At 48.5% G+C, this 25,551-nt stretch overlaps 1 protein-coding gene across 9 annotated transcripts in view; it reads left to right on the top strand.

Moving 5' to 3' along the window:
• Positions 1–7,340: 7,340 nt before the first annotated feature.
• MYT1 (myelin transcription factor 1) overlaps positions 7,341–25,551 on the top strand; it is a 63,370-nt gene continuing 45,159 nt past the window's right edge. Inside the window, exon 1 of one of the 9 annotated variants that reach the window (XM_021282672.2) lies at positions 7,341–7,839. In XM_021282672.2, coding sequence (XP_021138347.1) covers positions 7,815–7,839 — 25 coding nt within the window. In that variant the 5' untranslated portion in view covers positions 7,341–7,814. Of the gene's footprint in view, positions 7,840–11,884; positions 12,150–12,241; positions 12,744–12,776; positions 16,930–25,551 lie in introns of those variants that run through there. The other 8 variants (XM_065032303.1, XM_065032301.1, XM_021282682.2 and 5 more) reach the window with 8 other exon arrangements.

The raw sequence follows: 25,551 nt of genomic DNA on the forward strand, positions 1-25,551 counted from the left end.
GTTACAAGGAGAGCTTTTCTAGGAAAATATGGCAAGTGCCCAGCTGTAGCAGAACCCAGCCTACCACCGTGCCCATTACCCATAACACAGGTAATTCATCCTGGATGGCAAAACCTGGGCCTGTTTTGTTTTTTAAATGCTAGGTTGTTAGCAACATGAGAAAACCAGCTTCTGGGCTAAAGCTCTTGGAGCAAATCTTTCTGCTTTATTTTCCAGGTTTTAAGAGATAAAGCCCAGCAGGTGGGAAGAAAGAGATGGAACGGGGCGGTTTTTCATTCTTCCATAAACAAATTCTTGGCTGTGATCTCTTCAGCTCCTGGTGCGGTGGGCTAACGTAACCAGACAGCACAGACTGAATCTTCCCCATGTAATTGTGTGCTTCACTGGGCTGGCACTGGGGGTGGATTTAGCTCACCTGAGGCTCAGATGGAGATCAGGGGTGGTTTTTGAGGAGCTTACACTCCATCCTGGCACATGACCCCTCATTGATTGATCATCTCTTCTGCAGACTCTGAGAAGAGGTATGAAATTATCATTAAAGATACCCCTCAGAAAGGCTCCAAGCCATTTTCTGGTCAGACTTACTGGGAAGAGCGAGGCAACCAGCATCTCCCTTCACACTCCCTGGTCTAATTCTGCAGCCGATGGAGCTGGCAGGGGCTAAAGTAGGAAAACCGGTGCTGGGAACAAGGGCTGGGCAAGCCCAGGAGATCAGCACATGCCAATGATTTGACTTAATCTGATACAACCCAGCTCTCAGTTTTGATCACATCAGCAAGAGTTATTAAAAGCAGGAAAATTTTACATTTCCTGTCCAAAATAAAAATTTGATTGCTCATAGTGAAGAAGCATTGGGTTAAAAGCCCAGGAAAATTTTGGGCAGGCTAGAGTTATAAATGTACCTAACGTACTTCCCGGGATCTATTTCACATGCAGCCTCGTGCGCTTGCATCTTTTCTATTTTTAATTTTCTTTAATGGCTTTCAGCCGGGATATTTTTAAGAGCGTTTTTCTGCGTGGAACAGCTGCCATCGCCACGCTGGCAGCCCGGTTGCCATGGCTGATACACGGGGCTCATGCCAGGATTTTGTTGGTCAACAAGCTGCTGTCAGCACTGTTGGGCAGCGTGTTTCCATAGCTATCCGTGGAGAGGAGCATCTTCAGGTGACGTGAGGCTGAAACTCCTTTTTAAAGGACTCAGCCTAAATGCACAACAGGTCTGCAGTCTTTAATGTGTCTATTAAGAACCCTAATAGCTGAAATCTCTGCAAATTAGCTAAAAAAGCAAGTACAACAATTTGTAACTTAGCACTGGTAGAGCGCCTCGTTTGTGTTAATCAAAAGGAGGTGATCAGCTTGAAAATGTCCCCTCTTAATTCATGGACTTCAAAAATAAGTTTCTTCAGATTCAGGTACCTTGAGAACATCTGTTTTTAACTCATTTGAAGTAGTGAATTCCTCTCACTGGGCTTAATTAGGGACAGGTATTAAAACAAATCCAGGAAGAAGAACTTAGAAAAGTGGGTTTGTTATGAAAGGACTGTAGGGGTTTTAATTAATACCAGAACAGCTGTCCTTAAACTGTTTCTCTCTTATGAGCAGATTATCGCAGTGAAGTCCAAAAGGCCATGGAAAACAAGGAGCAAGTTCTGTTCAGAGCTTCTGGTCCCCGTCTGCACCACTGTCAGCAGAAACCGCTGAGCATTCGTCTGGTCCTCCCTTGGATTGCAGCATATTTCTGTTTTCTTACTATATAGACTCATCCCAGTTTGTTTCTGAGCGAATTGCTTTTTTGTTCACGTTGCATATTCCCTAAACAGTCGTATTAGTGGTGACAGCATGTCATTTTGATGGTGTTGTGACAGTATGACGCCAAATTAGAATTAACATAACATTTCTTTTTAAAATCTTGTCTGGAAACATATTGTTCTCCCTTGCCAGAGCTTCTCTGTTACTCTCACCCTTTACCATGGGTTCTGGGTTGCCTTTTCTGGTTTAACTCTGTTGTTGCAAGCAGGCTGATATGCAGGATTTATGGGGGCATTTGACTGATCATTCAGGTGATGAGATGATGGGAAAGAAGAACGAACCCATTTGCCCAAGGCTGTCCTGAAGCCCCTGCTGGAGAAAAGCCCCAAGCCCACACTTCCCTGGCTATCATCCTCTTTTATGCTTCACCTTGCTCAGATTTATTGAGTTTAGATTTATGAAGTTTAAGTTTCAAGATCCCCATTGATACTACAGAATTATTTATATTTCTTCTACATTTCCTTCTACAACCTCAATTAAAAGGTGGACTCTGATGTCCCTGAAATTGTGAAGTCAGTCTTCAATTCAGAAAGCTCGTGAAGAGAGGAGGGGGAGGAGGAGCTCTCTGTGTGCAAGAAGGGGATGAGCAGATGCTCTTACTTGTTGGAACATCCCACTTTTCCGATGTGAGATCTGCGGGATGTTCACTCAGGGATGGATTTAGTTTGGCTTGGGAATCCAAATGGTTTCCTAAATAATTTTATTTATTTTTTTTTTTTTTAGAAGGAACATAGAACATTACTTGTTTCCCAAGGAAGATATTTTTCTGTTAAAAGTGAGCAATAGGGGAGCAGAAATCACCTCTAGACCCTGTGACATGCAGGTGGCAAGATGCAGATTCCTGGGCAAATGCATCTGAGGAGCCCAAATCACCAAAGATGAGCTGCAGTCATTGAAATGGGGAAAAGTACAAATGGCCTTTTCTGCAATAACCCCACTCAAGGCAGAAACCTGGCTGGCAGACGGGGGCTGACCCAAAGCAAAGTGTTTTTCTGGTCAAGAGGACTGGGAGGCTCTTTCTGGCTCTCAGACCCTTAGTGATGAAGGGAGGATGGAAGAGGGGCTCCTGTGAAATTACGTGCAGTAAAGCTCCCCTACGGCCCCTCGATGGGGCTGGAACACCCGCTTTGCTCTCCAACAGCCTGTGGATGAGCACAGAGCCCATCCTCATCACCCTGGACAACTGCATCCCCTGCCCCTTTGCCCCCAGCCCCTTCCTCACTCCAAACCTTTGCTCAGGTTTTAGCTTTGTCTATTTGCTTTCCCATCCCTCCTTCTCCTCCCTGACCTGACAATTGCTCCTTTTAGCAGAGTATTAATTATCATCACAGTGCTGGGACTAGTAATTATCCCTCCCTTGTGCTTTCTGGGCTTCCCAGCACAGTTTGCAACGAGGACAGGGTGAAACGGCTCAGCTGGCAAAGGGGCTCGTGGTGTGTATGTCTTGGAGCTGTGGTAATTGTCCTGTGCCAGAGAGGAGGGGATGGGGGAAAGAAGAAGGAAAAGGAGAAAATAATCTCTTTGGAGTCAATGGTGAATCGTAGAACTTGGCTTATAACCTTCAACCAGGATTTTTTTTCCTCCAGTGGCTCCCAGAGTTTATAATGGAGAAGAAAAATAGGAGTAACCTTAGGACTTCTACCTGAAGATGGAGACACGTGGAACATTAGAGCCAGAGAGCATCGAGGCGGGAGCCCAAGGCACAGTGCTATGGGAAATGCAACAGCTTTCTGTCGTCAATAGGGAGAAAACAAACAAACAACCAAAACCACGCTCTGGCCGAAACTGTGAATTTATCTTCAGGAAATATGGCAACGCTTTGCTTGTGAAAGTTGCCTTTCATTACAGCAGGGACAGGAAAGGAAGGTAAAAATAAAATAAGATGGGATTTTCTTCCCTTTATGTCCTTTTTGTAAACCTGTAAGGATTCTTACTTTCTTTCTTTCTTTCCCTCCCCATTTCCTCCAGCAGTGAGAAGTTTTATTACAATGTGTGGTGGATTTGTCTAAGAATTTAGGGATCTCAAGCAAATCACAGGCCCAGTCTGGCAAGAACTGCTAAGAGATGCTGTAAGAGGCAGAGTGCGCTCTGAGCACCTTTTACTCAAAATAGAGAAGCCAAGTGTCAGAGGGAAAATGAAGAAACTTTCTTTGATGCAGTGGAGCCAGCTGGGCTTTTGGAGTCTCAGCTAAGGAAAGTGATATTTTGCTCTTAGCTCTGCCACTGACTGCTTGTGTAACCTTGGTCAAATCACTTGCCACTTTGAAGAGGGTAGAAGAAGATTCAGTGCAGCAGCTCCACGGGTTGGGGCAGCCCCAGGAAACAGGCTGACTCAGCAAAGACAGTCAAATACAATCCCGAATCACCACGTGCCTCAATTTCCCCATCTGTTAAGTGAGGCTAAGAATCACTTTCAGTTTTGTGTTGTCAGCTCCGCACTGCTATGCAGAATCTAACAGAAAAAGTGGCTTCTCAATGAGGGCGAACAACACCCTGGAGCTGAGCAGCTCCCCTGGTCAGGCATCCCCCATCCAAGGTGGCTCTGCTGATTTTGGGCACGTGAACGTCCCTCCTGCACACCAGATAACGAACTGGCTCAGGAAGCCGCATCCATCCTCCATCTCGTCTGAAGGCAGATTGCTCATGGGCGGAGGAAATCTCCTGGAGAGCGAACCTTGTCAGCAAAAATGCAAATATTTAGAGACAAAGTGTTCATTACAGCAGAACTTGATTTCAGGGTCAACTCTTTTTGCAGCAAATTGTTAGCCAGCTAAAATGTTTATTGTCACCACACTCTGGCAGTTTTGACAGTACCTATCAAGTTGAGCTTGACAATATCTGCATATTCCTTCTCCAGCTTTCCTTCATGCAGAGATGACAGAGATGCTGGAGGACGAGATTTAAGACAGAAGCAAACAGTCAACAGATAATTGGAAATATCCCCCCCTTTTTTTTTTTTTGTAAAAAAGCCAGGGTTGCTGTGGACTGGGGGAGCTGTTTAAGGAGGAGGAAGGTGTAACACAGGCTGTTTGTAAGGTGGTGGTGGGGTGCACAGTGAAACATCTTCCTGGCTTGTTTGTTTTTGATTTTCTTATTTTTCTTTTAGATGTAAAACTGCACACATGGAATAAACACAGACAGGCTCTGGCAGCACATCAGCAGAAATCACAGCCTACAAAAGGATGGTATTTCCTTTAGTCTTTTTCTACACAAGCCATGTGTCTTCCCAGGACCCACGGCAGGGAACCACCCAGATCTCAGTGGAGTTCCTGTGATTTTTCTCCATTCCTGTTTATGTTCTTTTCAGCTCCAGGGTTGAATCTGCTCTGCTTAATGCCTGCACAGGACTGAGGCCAGTGGCACCTGGGCAGAGGATCTGGCAAGCCCGGAGTCCAACGGGAGAAGCTCCCACATCTTTGCACTGTGTCCTGAGAGCAGACGGTGAAGGGAGCCAGGGCCAGTTCTGCCTTGCCAGGGAAGCAGGGAATTCGGGGCAAAACAAGAACCAGGGTGAGGTGTTGATGAAAACACCAAGGAGTGGACAAGGCAGCTGCAACCACAAGGCCTGCTAATAACACTTTGGGGCTCCCTCACAGCAGCTTCCAGCTCAAGGATGGATTAATTTTCCTCTGCTTTTTGCTTCTCTATGTCTTTACCTTTTCCCCCACTAATGCAGAGGGAAGGTGGGACAGTCTGGAGCTGCTGTGAATGGATTTCCTTCCCTTGCTTGCTGGAGCTGAGCGAAGGCTGTTTCATCTCAACAGGCTGCTCCCAACACCCCTTAATTTGAGATCTCCTGCTTGCAGGAAGCAATGGAGTGAAGTGACCTTGCTGAATCCCAGCTGCGGCAGCTCCAGGAGAACAGGGAAGGAAAAGAAAAGAGGGGAGGAGGAACAGGCACTTTGCTGTCTCCCATTAAAGCCCCAAGAGGCTGAAGATGAGAAAGTTTCAAATTGCCAGAATATAATTCTGAAAGTCATTTTCCAAGCACAGCGCTCTCTGCAATGTCACCTCTCATCTTCCAAGGTAGGGATTGAAGGGACAATAAAGCACAGAATATTCTGCAAAGACAGAACTGCTAATTCAAAGACGGAAGAGGTGCCAGTCCCCAAACAGGCTGCCTCACAGCCCTTCTGCCAGGAGATCTGCACAGTTGGATGTAGCTGTACAGAGGGATCAGTTCCAGCCCCTTTCCTGAGCCATATCCAGCCTGGATGAGTGATCCAGCGCAGCTAAGCATGGCTTACCCAGGTCCTTCTAAGAGAAAGGATCTCAAAAAAAAAAAGCCTACCTATTCAACAGTGATACTTTTATTCCAACTGAAACTCCTGGCTTTCGATTTAATCCGGTGATGATTATAATGATTATTAGTACCATTATTTTCTTAGCCCTCCCTGAGACCAGCAGAAGTCCATGATGGGAGCACAGAAGATGAGGGGCACTTTGATATTCACACACCCCCTACCTCAACCCAGTAAAGCTGTTCCTCCCTGCTCCCCCTTCCAGGTCTCTGCCTTCCAAGAAATCTGGATTAAGGAGTTAGATATATTCAACAAAGTTCAGCCGGAGATCTTGTACCAAAGAGTGAATTAGCCTCTTGTTCTGCACTCTGGACCAACCTTTATCCCAACTGCATCCCCCTTATGTTCATAAAATAAAAAATTACCCAAATATACAGGCATGCCCTGCTGAGATAAATTGCATTCAACTCTCCTTCAGTTAATATCAACTTTGTTCAGGGCTCTTTATTACGGGTGCCACCTATCCCTCCAAGCACAAGCTTTTCCCCTTTCCCAAATTACGGGAGTTCAGGCTTAGGTGGGCTTACCCTCTCTCTGCAAATGCACTTGTTTACCCAGCCGGGTCAGGGTGCTGAGCTTTTACACTGGCAATCAGGCTTTTTGACAGGCAATCCCTCCTCTCTCCCACTTTCAGAAATAGCACTTTCCCCTCTGAAGGCCAGGGCTGACCCACAGAAGGAGCTGGCCTTGTTTTCGTCTCAGGTAATGAGCAGAGTGCAGTGGGTGAGGCAACCTTGAGAAGGCACTTTGTCTTCCAAGCCAGTGGGGTAACAAAGTTTGGTGCTATCATACATAGTAATCATAATCTTGGTTAGTTTTCTATTATTATTATTATTATTATTACTATCATTATTATTTCCTGCTATTTCCCTTCTTTTCCATCTGGGAGGCCAGTGAGAGTGTTCCTCACTGGCCCATAGCCAGTTTTCTCCAGCTGGGATCAGTTCAGTCCAACGTTGCCATCTGTCCTTTGAGGCAGAGGGACATCCCATCCTCTTCCACTCCGGATCTCTCCCAGAAGCAATTTTCTCTTTTCCTTTCCCCCACACACCCTGGGTTTGTCCAAAGCACCCGAAAAGCTGTCTGTGGCCATCATTAGCCTCCTGAATTTCAAACAGACTGGGACATGTGAGGGGGTTCCCAGTCCCCTGCCAGCCCATGTTCCCCCTGTCCCCTGGGTGACCCTGGGGGACTGTCACTTCACAAGCAGAAACAGTGTCTTTTGGGGTTACTCTGACATAGCTGAGGTGGATGGGGCTCCCTGGGGATGCTTGGCCTGGAAGTAAGGGGGGGATTCTAGCCCATCCACCCCTCCACTGGGATCTGCATGCTGTCATTTCATCTCTGTCCTAATTAAAGGCAGAACTGAGGCACTGAGACCCCGACCGCTGGGGAGGACGGATTCCCTTCCCATTTTCTCACCCCCTGCCCAGCCAGGAGGGATGGGGGGGAGGGAAACGTATCCCCGGGGCAGCGGGGACACACACCAGAGCCATTGTGCGGGGCCCCCGCGGATTGGCCGCCGAGTGCGCTGCAGTGATTTTGCGCCGAGGTCCCATTGGCCGCCACCGCCCATAAGTTTTTGCTCCGGACGGCAACTTTTCCCAGGGATGATGGAGTAAAACCCCGTGGCGGCTCCGCTCCCTCCCGCCCGGCTCCCCCCACATCGCCCCGGGCCAAGGCAGCCACCGCCACCCGGCAAGGATGAAGCTCTGCGAGACTTTCCTCGGTTTGTAGCGGTTCGCCGGTGGATGGGGGGGTTGCGAGTGTGTGTGGGAGGGGGTTCCTCAGTGCCCCCCCCCCTCGTTTGTCCTCTAGAGCACTTGAGAAGCTTAACTCTGCCCACGCCACGCCTTGGCAGAGGGGCTTGGTCGGTCGGCTGTGGCGGGGAGAGATCGAGGACCCACAAACTCTCCTGTTGTTTTTAAGGTGTTTATTTTCCCCTGATTGCGTGGGGCAAAGCGGTTCCTCGAGGGCGTTTCAGAGCGCAGGTTTCCCGTGTTTGCGTTTAACAAGCGAGGTGCTGATTCCCTTCCCCCTAGCCCCGGGTTGTGAGTGCAGGGGAGGGGAATGCGCGGCCCCCGGTGCTGCTGCTCCGAGGCACCGGAGGGGCTTTGTCCCCGCTACCGCGGGTTTTTCCTGATTACAAAGGACGAGGAAGGAGAAAGAAAATCCTGTTTTCTGCCACTTCTGGTCACAATTCTACTGGGGGGGCGGGGAGCGTGGCGTTTGGGTTGCTTTTTCTTTTCTTTTTTTTTTTTTTTTTTTTTTGCAAATTGCTGGATAATAAAAGGGCAAGGTAGGGTGTTATTAAATAAAAAGTTAATTCGCGCCTGTTCAGCTGAGTGTGTTTCAGTGCCTGCATTAACCGAGGCGCGAAAGGAGAAAGTTTTGGAGATTATGCGAGGTACCTTTTTGCAAAAGATGGTGATTGCTCCAATTGTTGTTCTTCAGGGAAAAAAAACAACACACAAAACAAAGAGCTCGAGATTTGGTTTAGACAAAGGCATTGCCTCTTCGGGAAGGAACCGCCCAAATCGGGGAGAAGGGGCGAGCAAAGGGTTATTAAAAGTTTTTTGTGCCTGTGCGTGTTGTTCCATCTGCCAGGGGCCTGTAGTGGGCAGGTTTCTTCTCAACCCTTCAGCTGTTCCATATACAATATTAATGCTGGCCATTTCTATTCGGCATACAACAGCACTAATTGTAGTCTGAGGCATTAAGGCAGCCAGCCCATCTGCATAGAAGCTTTCAGAAAGAAACAAGGGGAAAAAAAAAAATCTTTCACCCCCAGCTGGTAACCGGAGAAGTGGGTGCCAATTACAAATGCATAAAGTTTGAGATCTCATTTACTTTGAAACAGACTCGAAGAACACAAAATTCAGCACAGCGGTTTTAATTTTGTATTTACACAAGGAAAATCAGGTTTATTAAAAAAAAAAAAAAAAGAAAAACTCAAACTTGAAATGTTTGATCTGAAAGCATGAGCATAGTAAGGTATTAAACAAAATGCAAGAGGGGCGGCATGAAGGGAATCTACTTTTTTACAATCATTTTGCTCCTGCAGTCGATACACACAGAGGGACTCTTGGAGAACCCGGTTCAACCACCGCTCTGAAAGTGAAAATACGTGAATATTTATTTTATCCCTCTGTGCTGTACGGCTCTTTTTGGGAAAGCCTCAGTTCTTTCAGACCTGTGAACACGTAATAATTATCTCCTCCCTGAAAACAGCCGTAAAGTGACTCTGTAAAGCTTGGGGGGGGGCGGAAATCGAAAAATGCTTTATAAGTGTCAAACGTGTTGAAAAGCGGGAGCGGGTGGAGCTGTCCAGCGCCGTGGTGCTGACCCGCCGCCGCACCCACGCGTGGCCTCGCGTCCCTCCGTGGGCTCCTCCAGCTTGTTTTTTGGTGGGTTTTGCTGCTGGCCAGTCTGACCCGGAGATCTTCGGGGGTGGGGAGGGATTTGGAGGCTGCGAGATGGAGATTTCTGCCGGCTGCTGGAGTTGTGGTTGGTCATTAGGAGCTGCGGGTCAGGAGCTGCTTGTTCGCAATGTTTGGGGAGGTTTGGAGGGGAGGGGGAAGTTTGAGGAGTTTGGGAACAAAGAAAAGCCAAACACCCTCTCACAACATAGAGCTTAGTAGAATGGTATCAAAGCTGTGAGCTGCCTTAGGGCTTCTCGGTGCATTGTGTGTTATTAAATGCAACAATGGCAGTAATAAAACACTCAGAGGCACAGGTATGTTTGCATATTTGTGTATGTTCATATGCATGTAGTGTGGGTGGACACAAATTTATGTGGAAACACAAGCAAGTAAACACAGTCCCCTCCTGCCTTCTAGCCCATCTATTGTGTTGTTGGTTATTTTTTTTTCTCAAGTTTTAGCATTATGTCTCTAAATGAAATAGTGGTGGAGAGGACTAGGCAGCTTTGTGAGGGGAGAGGAGCTGAGTCCTCCCGTCTTTCCCTTTGATTCTATCGCGGGTGCAGAACAATGGAGATGCCGTGTAGCACCAGGCCTGCTGCCTGCAGATAAGAGTTTAATAGAATTTCTGAATGCCAAAGGTTTAGGATGTAAAATATCCCTGTCTTCGTGGTGTGTCCAAAGGAGATAGAAAATGGCTTTTCAGGAGTACTCTCTGCTGAATACCTCCTTTCTGTTAATGGTTTAGGAGCACACCAGGCTTGCAAGCTGTGGAAATGAGCATTGTAAGAGTCTCCGAAGCAGCCCAAACAGTTTAAAATTAGCATTTCTGTCATCCTCTTCTCAATAAAATGCATTAAATGGGAAACTGAATCACTCATCCCTGCCACGTGCTCCTGTAACAGTCCGTGGGTGAGATGGGGTTGTGTCCAGTGCCCACTCGAGCCCCTGCTGCCAGATGGGTGTCCGGCAGAGCTAATAGCGGGCATGGGCTGAAACCTTGGGCAGCTTAAGAAGCTTTTCCCCCCTCCTGCCTGATCCGAACGTGGCCGGGGTGGCGGGGAGCTGGGGAGGGACGATTTGGGCTCCCGCAGCTTTGGAGCTGGACTTTCCCGCGGGATTCAACTTTCCTTGCCAGGCTCTGCCTCTGCTCTGTGAAGGCTCCTGGGGTTTCAGTCCATTTGTGAGCTCGTGTGTCTTTTCGGAAATGTTCATTAAGATGACAATAAAGTCTTAATCGTCCCGGAGATGCTGGGGACGGCGTGAGGGTGCGGGAGAAAGTGCTGGGTAGAAAGATGACACGCCCCCCCGCCCCAGGGGGCTGCAGCACGCCTGGGCTTTCCCCCGCTATTTCCGAAAATTTGCATTCCCGGTGCTGATGCTCCGGTCCGGCGGGTGGGGACGGTGCTAATGCCCTTCCTGCTGCATGGAGCCGGTGTCCCCCCCAGAGCCTTCAGCTCGGCGAGGACTTTCTCCCCCCGGAGTGGGCAGATCTCCACCGAACAGAAGCATTTCCAAGTAAAGATGCTGCTGGCTCCTGGAGAGTGCGGCTCTTTCTGGGAGGAAATGGAAGAACACGCACTTTTCTCACTTAGAAACAATCCCCAAACTATTTTAGTCACCGTTTTCTTTTAGGATTTATCCTTAAGTTATTCTCCTTCCCATCACGAAGCCCAAATGTAACTGCCTGAGCCATGATCCGTCCTTCGCGGGACAAGGCGATGTCTGATGGGAATACGTTGTGTCATTTATTTTTTTTCTTCTTTTAAGGGGAGGAAAAAAAATATTTATACACCTTTTAACCAGTCGCTTTTGAATATGTATATCAGCTAATATGCAATACTTCCAGGTTCATAGAGGCTATAAATTTCCCAGTCTGTTCTTTATGGTGATAGGTCATCTTCCTAACCACCAATAAATATTGTAAAGTACTTTCGCTGGAGCTGTGCTAACCCAGGGCATCTGTCACTCGCTGCTTGCTGCTATTAGGAATTATTGGGCCGTACCACGCGTTGGGATGCGCGGGGGGGGGGTACACGGCACGGCGCTTGTCGCACTCGCCGTCCTTTTGTGTTGCTGTTATCAAAGGAGCCCCGAGCCTCGTGCATATTAATTATGAATTAACTCGGGGAAAATCACCTTCTGCTGGGGCTCGGGAAGGGGGAGGGTCGGCGAGAGGGGCTGGCGGGGCTGGGAGAGCCCCAGCTCTCTGTGCACTCAAGTCAGCAGCTCCATCTCTCTCTCTCTCTCTCTTTTTGATGCTATACTGTAAATTTATTTCACCTCAGAGAGTAAACAGATATATTGCAACCCCAAGGGTTCATGGGTAGTGTATTTACAAAGGGAAGGCGCAGCAAGCCCCCTCTGTGCCATTTCCATTAATGAGAGCGGTCATTAAGTAAATGAGACATTGCCTTTAGCAGGCTTAAGAGTTCACACACTAAGGAGTATCAGATATTTAATTGAAACCAACAACCCGTCTTACACGCGTGTTACTGGTGTAGGGAAGTGGGCTGCCCTCCAAGAACTCTCCCCCCACAACCTCCCCCATGCAAATTTCATGATTGGTTTCCGTGATGTCATTTTGCAAAGGGGCAGACAATAGCTGTGGGGAAAGGTAAGTCAATATTATGTTCTTTCGCTGACAAAGGCAGATAATGCTGGCTTTTTTATTTTCTTCTTTTTTTTTTCCGCCTCTCTCTTTTTTTTTTTCCTTTTTTTTTTTTTTTTTTTTTTTTTTCCTCCTCACCCTCCCTTGGATTGAGACAGAGGGGAAAGGCTTTCGGAGCACACAGTTGATGTAAACAGACGCAGGCGTTTCGCCTTTAGAGCACCAAGGCTGGGTTGTTGTTTTGAAAATTGCACTGGAGAACCGAGGGGATTTTTATGATGATCATCATGCTCTTAGGTCCATCTTTGCTCGCTCGCTCTCTCGCTGGCTGCGAGACGCTAGTGGACATGTTATGCTTCTGACTGAAAAGAGGTTGAATAAGCCGAGAAAGGAAGAGATTTATTAAAAAAAAAAAAAAAAAAAAAGGCACAACATCGCATTCGGCCAGGAAACTTTCTGAATATTTCTGGAAGAGGATGCTCGCCGGGTTTGTGGACCGCGAGATCTGTGGATGTTTATCCGGAGGGAACCGTGCGCGGTTTTAGCAGAAGACGCTCCGGGGCGCCGGGAGGAGTTTCCGCGGCAGCGGAGCTCTCGGAGGTGCTGATGGCGATGCGAGCCCGCGGTGCGGGGACAGGGGCTCCGCGCGTCCCTCTCTGGGCTCTACCCCCCGCTACCACAACCCCCTTTCTACAAAAACTCCAGCCCGAGTCTGCAGTTTCTCACTCCTCGGTCTTTGGGGAGCTCCGCGCCCCGGCGGGGGGTGCGATGGCCGCGGGTGCGGAGGGCTGGCGTTTGCCCCCTCAAGTCGCCCGCCGGGTGCTCGCTCTTGCCACTGGCAGACTTTTCTTTCTTTCTTTCTTTCTGTTTTTTTTTTTTTTTTTTTTTCCTCTTCTTCCCACCCCCCCATATTGACTACTTGAGAGTTCTCTATTTATAGCAGCGAGGAACAAGGGAAGTGTGCCATGTTTGTGGATTTCTCTCTATACATTGACCACGACAGAAATCTGCGGGTTCTTATTTTTAGCTGGCTCGGAAGAGGCTTTGCCTGGCTAATCTCTTTATCAATTTTAGCAAAGTTTTTTTGTTGTTGTTGTATTGTGAGTAATTTGGGGGGAGGGCTGGTGCCTGAGGATGTGCTTGCACTGCGATCGACCCCGACGAGTTAGGCTGAGTTTGGGGCGCAGTTTGCCGGTGAGTAGGACGGACCTTCCCCGGGGAGGCGGCCCCGAAGCACCCTCCGAACGTCCCTACACAAAGGGGCAGGTCTTTGGGATCAGGCCCTTCGGAGCCGGAGGCCTGGGGTGAGAAGCTCCCCCAGAGCCTGGCTGCCGGGGCAGAGGAGGGGGCTCGACCGCTCCGCTCTCCTCCCGCTATTGTTGAGCCCCCTCGCTTCGAGCAGCCGCTGAAAACAAGTGCAAAAAGCTCGGGATAAATCCTCGCCATCGCCCTGCCGCTACTTTTAGTATTTTTTTTCTTTCCCTTTCCTCCTCTCTCGTTGGCTCATCTGCTGTTATTATCAGTCTTTTCCATATGGCCACTTTAATTAATGGCAGACAAAAGGGAGTTAGGGAGGGGAGGAGGAATCCAGGAATTAGAGTTTATAGTTGGTTTGTCTCTGATGCTGTCATAGAAACCAGAAGCAAAGATGCCGCCTTTCCACTTCTTTGTATGATCCTGTTTATTGTTCCCGAGCGGCGCAGATTGGAGCAGGCGCATGTTGCAAAGCGCAAACCACCGCCTGCTGCTGCGGCCCGAGAAGCCCGGGCACGACTTGTCCCCTTTAGCTCTTTCTCTCTCAAAGCTGCCTTCCCTCTCCTCTCCTTTCCCCTCTTTCTCCTGCCCCGGGAAGAACAAGGATAACTTTTTGCTTGCGTGTTTTTTTGTTTGGTTGTTGTTGTTTTGTTTTGTTTTGTTTTGTTTTCCAAGTGGTGTACGGGGTTTGCGGGATCCCAAAGGCTAGTTGAGTCGGCAAAGTCCTTCAGAAAGTTGAGTTTATCCTTTCACAGAAAGCAGACGGGAGCTGACCCTTGTTATCCCGGCGGAGCTGGGGTCCGTGTACCCCGGAACGACGGGTCCGGGTCTGGCCCGAAGTGCCGTTACGGCGGGGGCACCGTCTCCCCGGGGGTGAGCGGCGACTTCCCGGGGGTCTCGTCGAGGAGGCGTCTGGGCGGGCAGAGCTGCTTGTCCCCTGCGCAACCCCGAACAAGAGGCCGTGAATCCGACCCCTGCTCCCCGTCCCAGCCCTCGGGGGGAGAGGGGACAGCAGGGGCAACTCGGACTGCAGGAGAGCCGGAAATGCAGCTCCCCCCACCTCGCACCCTCCTGGGCGCACCTGCAAGGGGGATGCTGGGGCTCGGCCCGGTCGGAGGGGCGTCCCGCCTCGGGACAGTGCTGATTGTCACTGCTGAGGGTGGCGTTGGTGTCCCCTCGCCTTCCCCTTTTTTACCCCCACGCCCTCGCCGTGTGGCTAGTCGGTTCCTGCTCCCTTTGCCCACAGGCTCCTCCGTGTCCCCAAAGCAGGGAGGACACAGAGCAGGGGGAGAGCAGCCCAGGGGTCGGGGCAGCGGCCCCCACACCTCCCCCAGGTTTTGTTTTGTAGAGCCGGGCTGTGTCGGTTAATGGCCCCGGGGGGGGCACACAGCGAACCCCGGCGCCTTCCAGCCGCGGGCTGGGGGAAGTCATTAGGCCGGCGACTAACCCTGATGGGCCGGGACTTTTCCCAGCGACCCGAAGCTGGGGGTGGGCAGACGAAGCTCCGGCTCTGCGCTCCCCGTCCCTCGGAGTCCCCGGGGGGGGCCGGCAGCGGAGCGGCCCCCGTTCCCGGCAGTCAGATGATGAGGGCAGGGCTGGCTTAGCAAGACGTAGCTCGGCGTCAGAGCAGCTGCCATTTTATCAGGCAGTGCTAAACTCCCCCCCACTCCTCCTCCCGCCCCCGCGGAAGCCTTCGCTTTGAGCGGCTGCCTCCAAACTTGGCTTCTTGATAGGGCATGCTGCTCATCTTGGGCTTTGGGGGGAGCAGTGCACCCTAAATCAGCAATAGACCCTAACCAGGCTGATTTACACAGCTTTGGGTGCTCAGGAATAGAAACTCTTCTCCTTCCCCCAAATCCCACCGTGGTTTTGCACCAGGGCTTGAGGAGAGCAAGTGAGTTCACTCTCCTGAGCTTGAAAATAATCAGGAGATGCAACGCAAAATTTGTCACTAGCTCCCTGTCCGGTGAGGGACAGAACACTCCTTTTGCAACCTGCGGGTGCTTATTTTGCAAGCGGTGCTGCTGTCCACCTCACTCGAAGGTTTGGGGAGACTCTTTGCCCCCCCAAGAGCTGAGTGATGAGGGGAAGCGTCAGGTTTACAGGAAAGGCCGAAGTGTGCGGGGGAAATCGCCACGGCTGGGCTGGGCTTCCCAGAAGACATGAAATCAGCGTGGGCAGGGGAGGGAGAAGGTGGTGGGAGGGGAAGCATCGCTTCACCACTGGGAAGTCAGACACGAGAATTTAATGGCAAAGTAGGGGGCAATACCCGGTCTCTCCTTTGCTTTTTGTGTGTATGTGTCAGTTTGCAAATGAGAAGGACTTAGTTTTACAGCTGCAAACTGTATGGTGTGGTTACTCGAGCTGTTTTCTTAACAACAAAGGACATCTCCGTCACCACTTTGTAGCTGTTCTTTCTCGTACGTGGGAGCTGACGGTGGAGGATCCACGCTGTAAACTTAGAGCTAAGAATACACCACCATGTGCTACTTTTATTTCTCTAAGAAGTCCTGCTCTGAGTTATTTGCTGTGCAAATGCTGTTTACTCTCTAGCTGTGCAGACAAGGATGCTGACAGCGGGGAGGGAAGCTAACAGACCCCAGGGTTATTTGTCTTTTGGGGAGAGAGCCCTACAGCAGCAGTGTGATAGGGACTAGCAGGCTGGGATTAACTTCTACCCATCTTCTCAGTTTCCAGGTATTTCTAGAGGTTTGTCAGGGCAGAAGTTGCTGTCAGGAAGCCTCACACTTTGCACATTTCTCCTGGGTTTTGCTGGTTTTTGCAAAGAATAACTCCACCACCTACACATCAGCGCTGCTCTCCCTGGCTGTGCAATGCAAAGTCCCCCCACATCTCTAGCATCCTTTAGCCTGGCTCGTGTGAAACTTCCCATCTTAAAATATTCTATATCACTTCTGAGCCTGTTTACCCTTGCAATGTAGAAACTTGGCCCATCACCTAATCCTCAGAGAGGAGATCGTGGTGTGAATAGAGAAGCTTGGTGATAAGCACGTGCTATGAAAAGTTTCTGGGATGGGAGAAATGCCCCAAATCACCTTGCTTTTAGAGTGAAATGAATTTACTCGAGATTTCTGATCTGGGATCTGGGAACAAGGTCAAGAGTAATGACGAAGAGCAGGGCTGGGGCATCCCTTCTGCTCCCTTCAGAAGTGGGAGTGCAATGTCACCCCTCACTGCCCCTCAATATTTTCACCAAGGAGAAAAGAGCTTGGCTTGTGTGCGTTTGGAGGAAGCAAGTTCCCCCTCCTAGCAGGTTGATTCATGGAAGGTAATTTCTGAATGTGGAGTGTTTGTCCTTGCAGAGCTTGGGAGCTGCTTCACCGGGAGCACCTGTGTGGTGGCTCAGCCCTTTGGGAAAACACGGATGGTGAAGAGCAGCTTCCAAGAGTCTCCTCCCCGTGCAGCTTTGCTGGATTTCCCAGTAGGAGGGCATCCCTCCACTTCTCCAAGATGCTTTGCCTCTGGGAAGAGGTTGTTTTTGCCATGGGAGCATCTGGCGGTGGACAGTGAGGTGAGGACATCTGAGAGGCATCAACATGTGTTGTTTACATTTTTAAAGAATGTAAACACTAAAAATCACCTGAATGGTGATCCTCAAAAACTTGAAACATTTTGCAGATTTTCTGTGGACTCTTTTATAGAAGGCACAAGCTGGTGTTCTAAGGAAAAACGGCTAAATACACAACACAAAACTGATGTTTTTCTATAGTTGCGCTCATTCACCCATACAGTACTTCTGTGAGGCCTTGCTGTCATTTTGCAGGTGGGGATGGGGAGGCAGAGAAAGTTCCTGGGCCAGAACGGTCCAGGCTAAACAGCCTGGGATCTTAGTGTGAAAACCTGGTCCCTTTAAGCAGGAGTTTGCGTTTCGGGTGTCTAATTTTGAGCGTCACTGGTTGCTTTGTAAAGCAATACCTCTGTCCAGTGCCTGTGTGAAACTGGTCCAGCAACACCCTGGAGGGACCCGGCACTGGGAGCTGTGGCTGCTTTTGTGCAGAGCCAGGAGGGAAAAAGCTCCGGTGGCTCCGGCTGGTTTATGGATGAGCATGGGGAAAGGAGATGGGCTGTGAGTGAAACCAGGGCTCCATCCTGTTTCCCTGCTCCACTGCAATCCCACCGGAGCATCCCGGGGCATCCATTGCCGTGCACGCTGTCAGTTGTGATTAGGATGCCAGTGTGTTTTCCAGCAGCGAGGAAATGAACTTGGCTGTGAAAACTTGTCCAGGGAAGGGGGATCAGGAAAGGAAACAGAGAATTTCTAGGCGCAGTTTAGTTGAGGAAAGGGTGGCCGAGACCACTTCGTCCTACCAATGGGCTGTTCCCAGCAAGTGTCAGTCTTATAGCAGAATAATGAAGTGACCCACTCTGTAACACCCTGCTTTTCTTTTTTCTTTTTTTTAAGGATAAACCACAATTTTCACCTGAATTAAAATACTTTTGATCTTTGTCTTTCATTGAACTTTTTGCTTCAGAGAGAATAGATTAATAAACACTTTCAAATGGAAAAACATAGTTTGGAAAGGTCCTCCTTTTATCTTTAACACAGAGCTTTAACGCTAACCTGAGCATGGGCTGGCTGTCCCTCAGTTCCTTTTGTCTTGCTTTTTTAATCTTAGCAACAATAAATTTGCTTTTATTGTGACCATGCTGGCCTTTACTGGTCACTTTTTATTCTTTCCTTTTTTATTTTGAAGTCAGCACATTAAAAAAATTTGCAATGTTATTTTAATCAGACCAAATGAAAGAGCAAATCAGAGCGAGCATTTTAATCTGCCCCAAGCAAAACTGCCTTGTACATCTGTCATGTTGGGATTAGTGGAACTCTTTAAAGAAGCTGAAGACTTTTTAAACAAAGTATTAAACATTTGTGACCTGATTTCCATTCTTACAATATTCTCATTAATAAGAGTGCAGGCTGAAAGACATCTGTTAGGTCTTATTTGTTTTAAGAATATTAAAGAATAATATTGAAGGGTGGGGGGGAGTGGAGAAAATCTAAATGTAATATTTGGAGCCAAATGTCTAAGCTGGAGTTTTCCAAGATTATGTGTCAGACTTGGGGGAAACGCAAGTCCTGGTGAAGCCCGTCAAGTTGAATACTCCATGTAGTTGCTCTTGTGTGGTCAGATTGGGCTGTTGGAGCTCAGGTGAGGGTTCCCTGTGGGCTCTGAGCTTTGTCAGATGTTCCATCCCTGCTTCAGTAGTGGAGAAGAGGCAGCTTTACCTTCCTGAGATAATAACTAGGCTGAAATGAAAACCAAGCTGAGATGCAGCCTTGAATTGCACATAAATAGAATTTGTATTTGTGCAGCACCCGCGCACATCCAGTGCTGCCTTGGACCAGCCAGAAAACTAAGTAGAAAGGGAGTGAAAATGTCCTGTGTGGGTTCAGTGCTTGTGTTTTATTTGATGCTGAGGCAATTAAAGCAAATGGCCAGCTTGGACTCTTAAGGAAAAAAAGAACAGAAAAGGAAGGCAGGCATGTGTTCAGTAAACTACTTGCTGAAAGAAGCCTTCGCTGTTAACATGGGTATACGGTTTGAGAGAAGGTTGCTGTCGACTGCAATCTTTGCATCTTGTTTATGCTTGCTGGGTAAAATATTAACTAAAGCATCTGAACATAAAGTTCTGGTGTGAAAGAATATCAGCAGGGGAGAGCCATATGGTGCCAGCCTGCTAACAAAATACCAAACGCTGGAGATTCCTTTTTGCAGAAGACTGAAAACTCTCATTCCCATACATAATACATGAGTTCACGCCTTTGATTACTCTAAACATTAGTCCAAGTGGTACAGGCGTCTCTTTGGAGCTAACACAACTTAGGGCACACAGTTCTCTTCCCCCCTCTTCCTTTACATAAAAGAAATCGATGTTGAGCTGTTAAGATACAAATATCCAATATGCTGTAAGACAATATGTTTTCGAAACTGCTGCATAAGCTGCCTTTCCTCTAATTAAATATACACTGCGGTAGAGACCTGGGTTTCATCGTTCCTTTGCTTGGAACCGTTTGGCAAGTGCGTGGCTCTCCCTGGGACAGCATCCACAAGTTGGGTCTGTGCTGATTTTGGGGAAGCCTCTCGCTTCTTGTGGGTGCGATCAGACCTTTCTGATCGATGCTGAGGATTGTAATTGTCGTTTGAGCAGCAGCTCGTGGGTGTGTTTACCTGAACACTCTGCGAGCCGAGGAGTCAGGTGTGTTCAACAGCAATGGATTCAAACCCCACATTAGGAGGATCCCCTGGTGAATGTTATTATAAGGTATAAGAGGTGGCTCTGGGGGAGCTTTCATGCACATAGTATTTAAAACCCAATGTATTGCTGGCAAAATCTGTAGGTGATATTCTGAGTACTTTTGAATTACTTTTTTTTTTTTTTTTAAACAGTTCCTCGAAACCAACAGTTTTATGTTCAATAACCCTGCCTTGTTCTTGTCGCTGGGCTCCCTGAGTGTGGCTCATTAAGTTTAGTGATGAGTACCCAATTACCTGTGTGGAGAAACACCCTGTGGGGCGGAGAAACCTCCCTGGCAGCTGTCTTGGGTTATCCTGTGTTTTGGAGCCATCTTTCCCTGTCCCTGCTGTTCCCTGGATGGGGACAGGCAGCTCTGGGGGGTGGAAAGGGATGTCTGTCTGGTCACCATGAGTTTGGGGCCAAAACTTGAGTTTGAATTGCTCATTTTGGCTCTTGGACAACCAAATCCCCTTGGAAGAACATCAGGTTTAGCACCTGAATGCAGAATTTGGCTCTCCTGTTTCAGCACTGACTTCTCCCATTCTGGCTGTACAGGTGATGTGGGGTGATGGGATGGAAAGTAAATCAGAGCCCAAACCCTGATGGTTGGATGTCCAGTGAGAGTTTTGGGTCTGGTCTGCCACGCCATGTCCCAAGGGGAGGCTGCTGCTGGGAGGGGAGAAGGTGTCAGATGGGCTTTGAGAGAAGTTGCTTGGTTTCAGTCAAGACATCCTGAAAACTTTCTTGTAATGGGGCTCGAAGCCTAAGCAAGAGCCTTCCTTTGGGTATGTGACTCCAGTCCTCACTCTGTACCCAAAACCCATGCACCTGCATAGGAATGAGAGAAAACGAATTAATTCCCTTCCCTGGAAAAGGAAAAAAAATCTTTATTTATAAGTAATACAACCACAATCCCTGGAGGTATTTAAAAGACATGGAGATGAGGTTCTTAGGGACATAGTTTAGTGCCAGTGTTGGGTTAACAGTTGGACTTAATGATCTTGAGGGTCTTTTCCAACCAAAAAGAACCTTGGGTGGGGGATATACTGGGTAAGGTTATCTTGGGCAAAGTTAACCCAATGCCAGTGGCTCTGCAGAGAGGAAGGAAAGTTCGTTCCTTTGAAAAATGATGTGGCTATGAGTGAGTCTGGAGTTCCAGGTTCTCCTGCTGATACGTACATTTCTCCTTCACAATTTTGAAGCTTTGCATCTCACGAGCTTCTGGCAGGTGGAGTTAAAGGTTTGTCTGTTGCCCTAAATATTTTGATGTAATTAGTCAGCGAGCAACTAGCTGCTTTTGCCCAGAGAAACGCTCTCTCCAAGAACACAAGTGACAGGAGAGGATTAATAGCCTTCTGGAGAGAGCTGCTCTGGTTTTTTACTTAAAAAAATGCCTGGGAGCAATGTTACTGCTTTAAAAAAAATGACAGTCTAAACAGTTAACTTTGCCTGCAGTGTCTTGGAGGAGCGCAGGGTTGTCAGTTCCTCTCCTGCATCCCTTAGAAACTTTCAGCTTCCCCCCAGCTGCCGGGAATGCTGGTTGCTGCCGGGCCAGCAAAATGGCTCTGGCAGTTTGGCTGCATCCCCGAGCAGGAAGCATTGCCGAGGAGAGCAAGAACACCCCATCAGAGAGGGGAGCATTGGGAAAACAAAGGTTTGGAGGAGAATTAAACTTCCCAGTTAGAGGATATGAGCTAATTCTTGGCTGGGGGTTCTAGGGACTGAATGCATGGCTCAGGGTTTCCTTTCTCCCAGCTCCGCTTTGGGGTAAAACTGCTGCAGCCCAGGGGGCTCAGTGCGTGCAAGAGGCTGGATGAAAGCTGCTCCAGGAGCCCATGGGCACCCAGCTGCTGCCTTGTCCCTCTGCCTCATTATCCCCACTTCATATTCACAAGCAAGCACAGGCTGCTGTGGGAGAGACAGAAAGGTATCACTTGCCTCTATTTAATTTCAATTACACGGGGTCCGCAGGAGCGCTAAGAGTGGTGGCAGCAGGGCTATAAACTTCACATATTTGATGATTCTCCTTCTTTTTAAGCAAGTGGTGCACAGCAGCCACCCCATTCAGCAGTGATAATCCCAGGGCTGGCAGACCTGCACGCTGCAATGGGGGCTCCTTTTGGATAAAGACATTGGAAGGGTCGGCTCCATCGCCCTGTTTTGTGTGTGACACCCCGTGTGTGTCCCCGGTCTGGGAGGTTTGGTGTGGAAATGGGCTTTGGTTTGGGGGTGCTGAGCCCGTGGCACGGGAGGGGATGATTTGGGGATCCTGGGGGGCTGCGAGCTGGCGGGCACTGTGCAGTGCTGCCTCTGACCCCCGGGGAGCTGTTGCCACATGATGATCTCACCTCCTTTTATGCCTTATTGCTTCTGTCTCTCTGACTCCGTGTGACACACGCTTACGTGTCAACTTTTCACTTCTTATACGGCAGCAGAAAGGAAAAGCTTAATATCATAAAGACAAGCTGGCAGCTGGGAAGGAGCCCACTTAGTCATCCAACTTTGCGTCAGAAGCACTGCCAGCATCTTCCCTGGCTTTTCCAGGCAGCTTCTCCCTCCTCTGCATGACCTGGTGTCACACAGGGTAGAAATCCCCATCCAGAAAAATTAATATTGTTTGCTCAAGCGGGTGCTGGACCCCAGACCTGTGCTGAGGGCAAAAGGGTTTGTGTTCCTTGAACACCTCGGTGTGCCCAGCTTGGGGCAGCCGCAATGTGGGGCTTTGCAATGATTTTCTTTGGCAAGGATAACGTCCCAGGGCAGATCCCAATTCACTTGGACTATGACAGTCAACACTGGGGCATCTCAGGAGGTTTGGAGCGCAGAAAGAACTGAAGAGTCATTTAGAGCTAAATCTATAGATGACTGAAATGACAGAGGAAATATCAGTTCATATCTCACCTGTTTCTTTTAGTCCCTACATAATGGAAAAATCTATATTTGCTGCTCAGAAACAGGTACTGAGCTGAATGATGTGTTGCCCTCTTCTAGCAAGGCTGTCTGGAGCTTTTCTCACTTGCTATTTCTCTGTGTGAAGAACCTCATTTATTACCTTTATATATTTGGCTTCGCTGCCGGACACAGCCTTGTCTCCCCCTCCGCGGCACAATGCCCGGACTTGCTCTTCCTCTTCTCTCCCAGTTTCCAAACTGCTGATAGAGCAGGTTGGACACAGGCTGTCAAACCTCCCCAGGTTTTGCAGGTTATTTTCCCCTTCCTGAGGGTTCTGTGTTTCAGCAGCACCATGGGAAGGGTTTAAGACAGAAAATGCTCTTGTAACCTCACCCTGAACCATCACCTCATTCCTTTCGGCAGCAACACGTCTCAGAGCTGCTTCCTTCACCCTGGCCCAGGACAGGCTTATCCAAAACCATCTCTAAAAATTCATCTGTGCTGAATTCTCCTGCTGGTGTTTCGACACATTGTCTCCACAGAGGCTTTTGATTTGGTAGGAAAAGTAATTATTACCGGGGTGCAGTTTAGCAGTTGTGTTTTACAGTGCTGGTAAGGTTAAAAGAAATAATAATAATAATATAAGAAAGACTCAGCCAGAGTAACTGCCTGCAACATGCTATTTGCATTTTTAAGGAAATACTTCTTTGAGACAGCTTGGGTGAAAGGTCGGCATTTGCATATAAATGGAAAAGAAAGTGTGTGATGCTGGAAGTTACATCTATATTATTTTCTCAGCAGTGAGCTGCTGTTTCGGAGATTAAGGAACACGGTTTGCATTTGGCTTTTATTGAATAGAGAAGGTACCAGGAAAGCCAAATTAGAACAAAATAATGAGGAAAATGTGCAAGAAGCAAGATGCAACATCCTGTTTCTCGGAGATGCTCTCCCTTGTGCCTGACCTGTTACATGCTGCTTGCACCCACACTGGGCACCAACGGGGAGCGTTGTTGAGCAGGATCCCTCTGTGTGCACTGAAGGATGGATGCTGGAGATGGAAGTGGTGACAGGAGCTATCTGTGCTGTGGATAAGTCTGGCAGAGAAGGGGATGCTGGCACTCAGGATAAGCCAGGGCTTGCTTGACTTTTATTTATATATATATACTTATATATATTCGGGCTCAGGTATGTTTGGAAAGGAATTAATCAGCAGGCTTGTACAAAGTTCCTACTATTGCGATAGGAAAAGACACACTTTGGGCAGCTCTTAGTGGCTGGCAGGGCAAAGGCAGGAGACACAGATGCCCGTGGCTCAGCTCTTGCTTTCATCTTGAAGGGGATCAGCATCAGCTGAGAGATTTTCCAAGCCTTGATGTTGCCCTGGGCCTTGGAAACCCCAAAGGGATTCTCCGGTGGAGAACCTCATGGCTTTGTTTTCCCTCATGTTGGTGGCCCTGCTCACCAGGCTCGGAGCAGCTTTGTATTTTGACAGCTCCCCCAAGGAGCCAGGGGAAGATGGGATGTTGGACAATATTGACTCTTTATTGTTTTTGATCAATATACTTAAGAACAATGCACAGACAGCAGTGCTAATGTGGGCACGCAGCATTTTTTCCTCTGTTGAAGAGTACACAAGTGACGCAAGGAGGGAAGGGGAAAACCACCTTTTATATCTTCTGCAGTGCTGCGTAGTGCCCTTCTGCCACTGTGTAGAAGACTCTAATAAAAAGTCTTATTAACTAGCCATGAACACTGGAGCATGAATATTGCTGTTAATGAGGAGAGCCTGCAGCCTCATTTGCTGCCTTTTGCATCGTAGGTGCACTGAGGGCTCCAGCTCCTCCTGTACCATCCTGCAGTGCTGGATGACACAGGGTGAAATGTTGGTGACTGCATAGCCAGACAGAAGCCCTGGTGCTCCCCTCTCCTCTGTGCCGCCCAGACCCACAGAGCTGAGCGGGGCTGTACTCGGGTGTTGGTGACAAACTCCTCTGAGTTGTGCTGGGGCTGAGCTGGTCACTTAGTGGGTTTGCAATGCACACTGTGCTGCAAGAGCCCGTTTGGCAGTGAAAGCATTAGAAAGGAGGAGACTGCTCATGGTTCCCACATTTCTCCTTTTATAGAGATCATAAGCTCTTTGTGGCTTGTCTAAGTGAGATCCCCAGGTGAGAGTGTCAAAGCTCAACATCTGCTTGGTGCTTGCCCAGCCGCTTTGCAAAAATGTAGAAGAAAAGTATCTTTAGGTCAGCAAACAAACAAAGAACAGACTGCAATCTCACTGGCCTTGCTACGTCTCCCATCCATACATCCCATCCTAACTCATTATTAAATCATATTTGCTGATAAGTATGAGATGTAATATCTATTATACAGCTGTTAAACCTCAATTAATACATTTTAATGATCAGTCATTTACTGTGCAATATACAATTAACATCCAGTATTAGATCTTAAACTAAATGCATGTTTGGGAAGCTAAATTTAAAGCACTGAACATAGCTGTGCCACAGAAAACAGCGATAATTGTGTTGAATAGACAGTATTTCTGTGCCCTGAGAGGGGGTTAAACCAACACTCCTGGCATCAGAGAAGAATTACTAAAGTAGCTGGGTTCTACATTTCCAGTGTAGTTTGATCACTACAGAGGTTTTCATTCATCTCCCTTGAAAAAAAGCACCCTGATGCATCGCTGCTGCGCCCCTGTGAGCGTGAAGGCTGAACTGGCAGGGGCTTGTGTGGGGTATGGGCTCGGAGGAGCCTTTTCTTGGCGAAGGTGAGGGGTAGTGGGGGGGACAACTAGTGTGGGGGGCAATTAGTGCTGCATCAGGCTGGGATGGGCTGTGCTGGCTCCTGGGGCTGCGCAAGGGGGCTCAGTGGTGCAGCTCATTTGTGGGACTGAAGCCTTAAATCAAATATAAGACTCATGTTGCCTGTAGGAAGAGAAGCTCTTGCTGCACCGTGGGTTTGGGGACAAGCAAATTCAGTTCTCATTGTTCTCCTGGTGATG

This window comes from Columba livia, chromosome 16, assembly GCF_036013475.1.
Source record: "Columba livia isolate bColLiv1 breed racing homer chromosome 16, bColLiv1.pat.W.v2, whole genome shotgun sequence".
In the NCBI taxonomy this organism is placed as follows: domain Eukaryota; kingdom Metazoa; phylum Chordata; class Aves; order Columbiformes; family Columbidae; genus Columba; species Columba livia.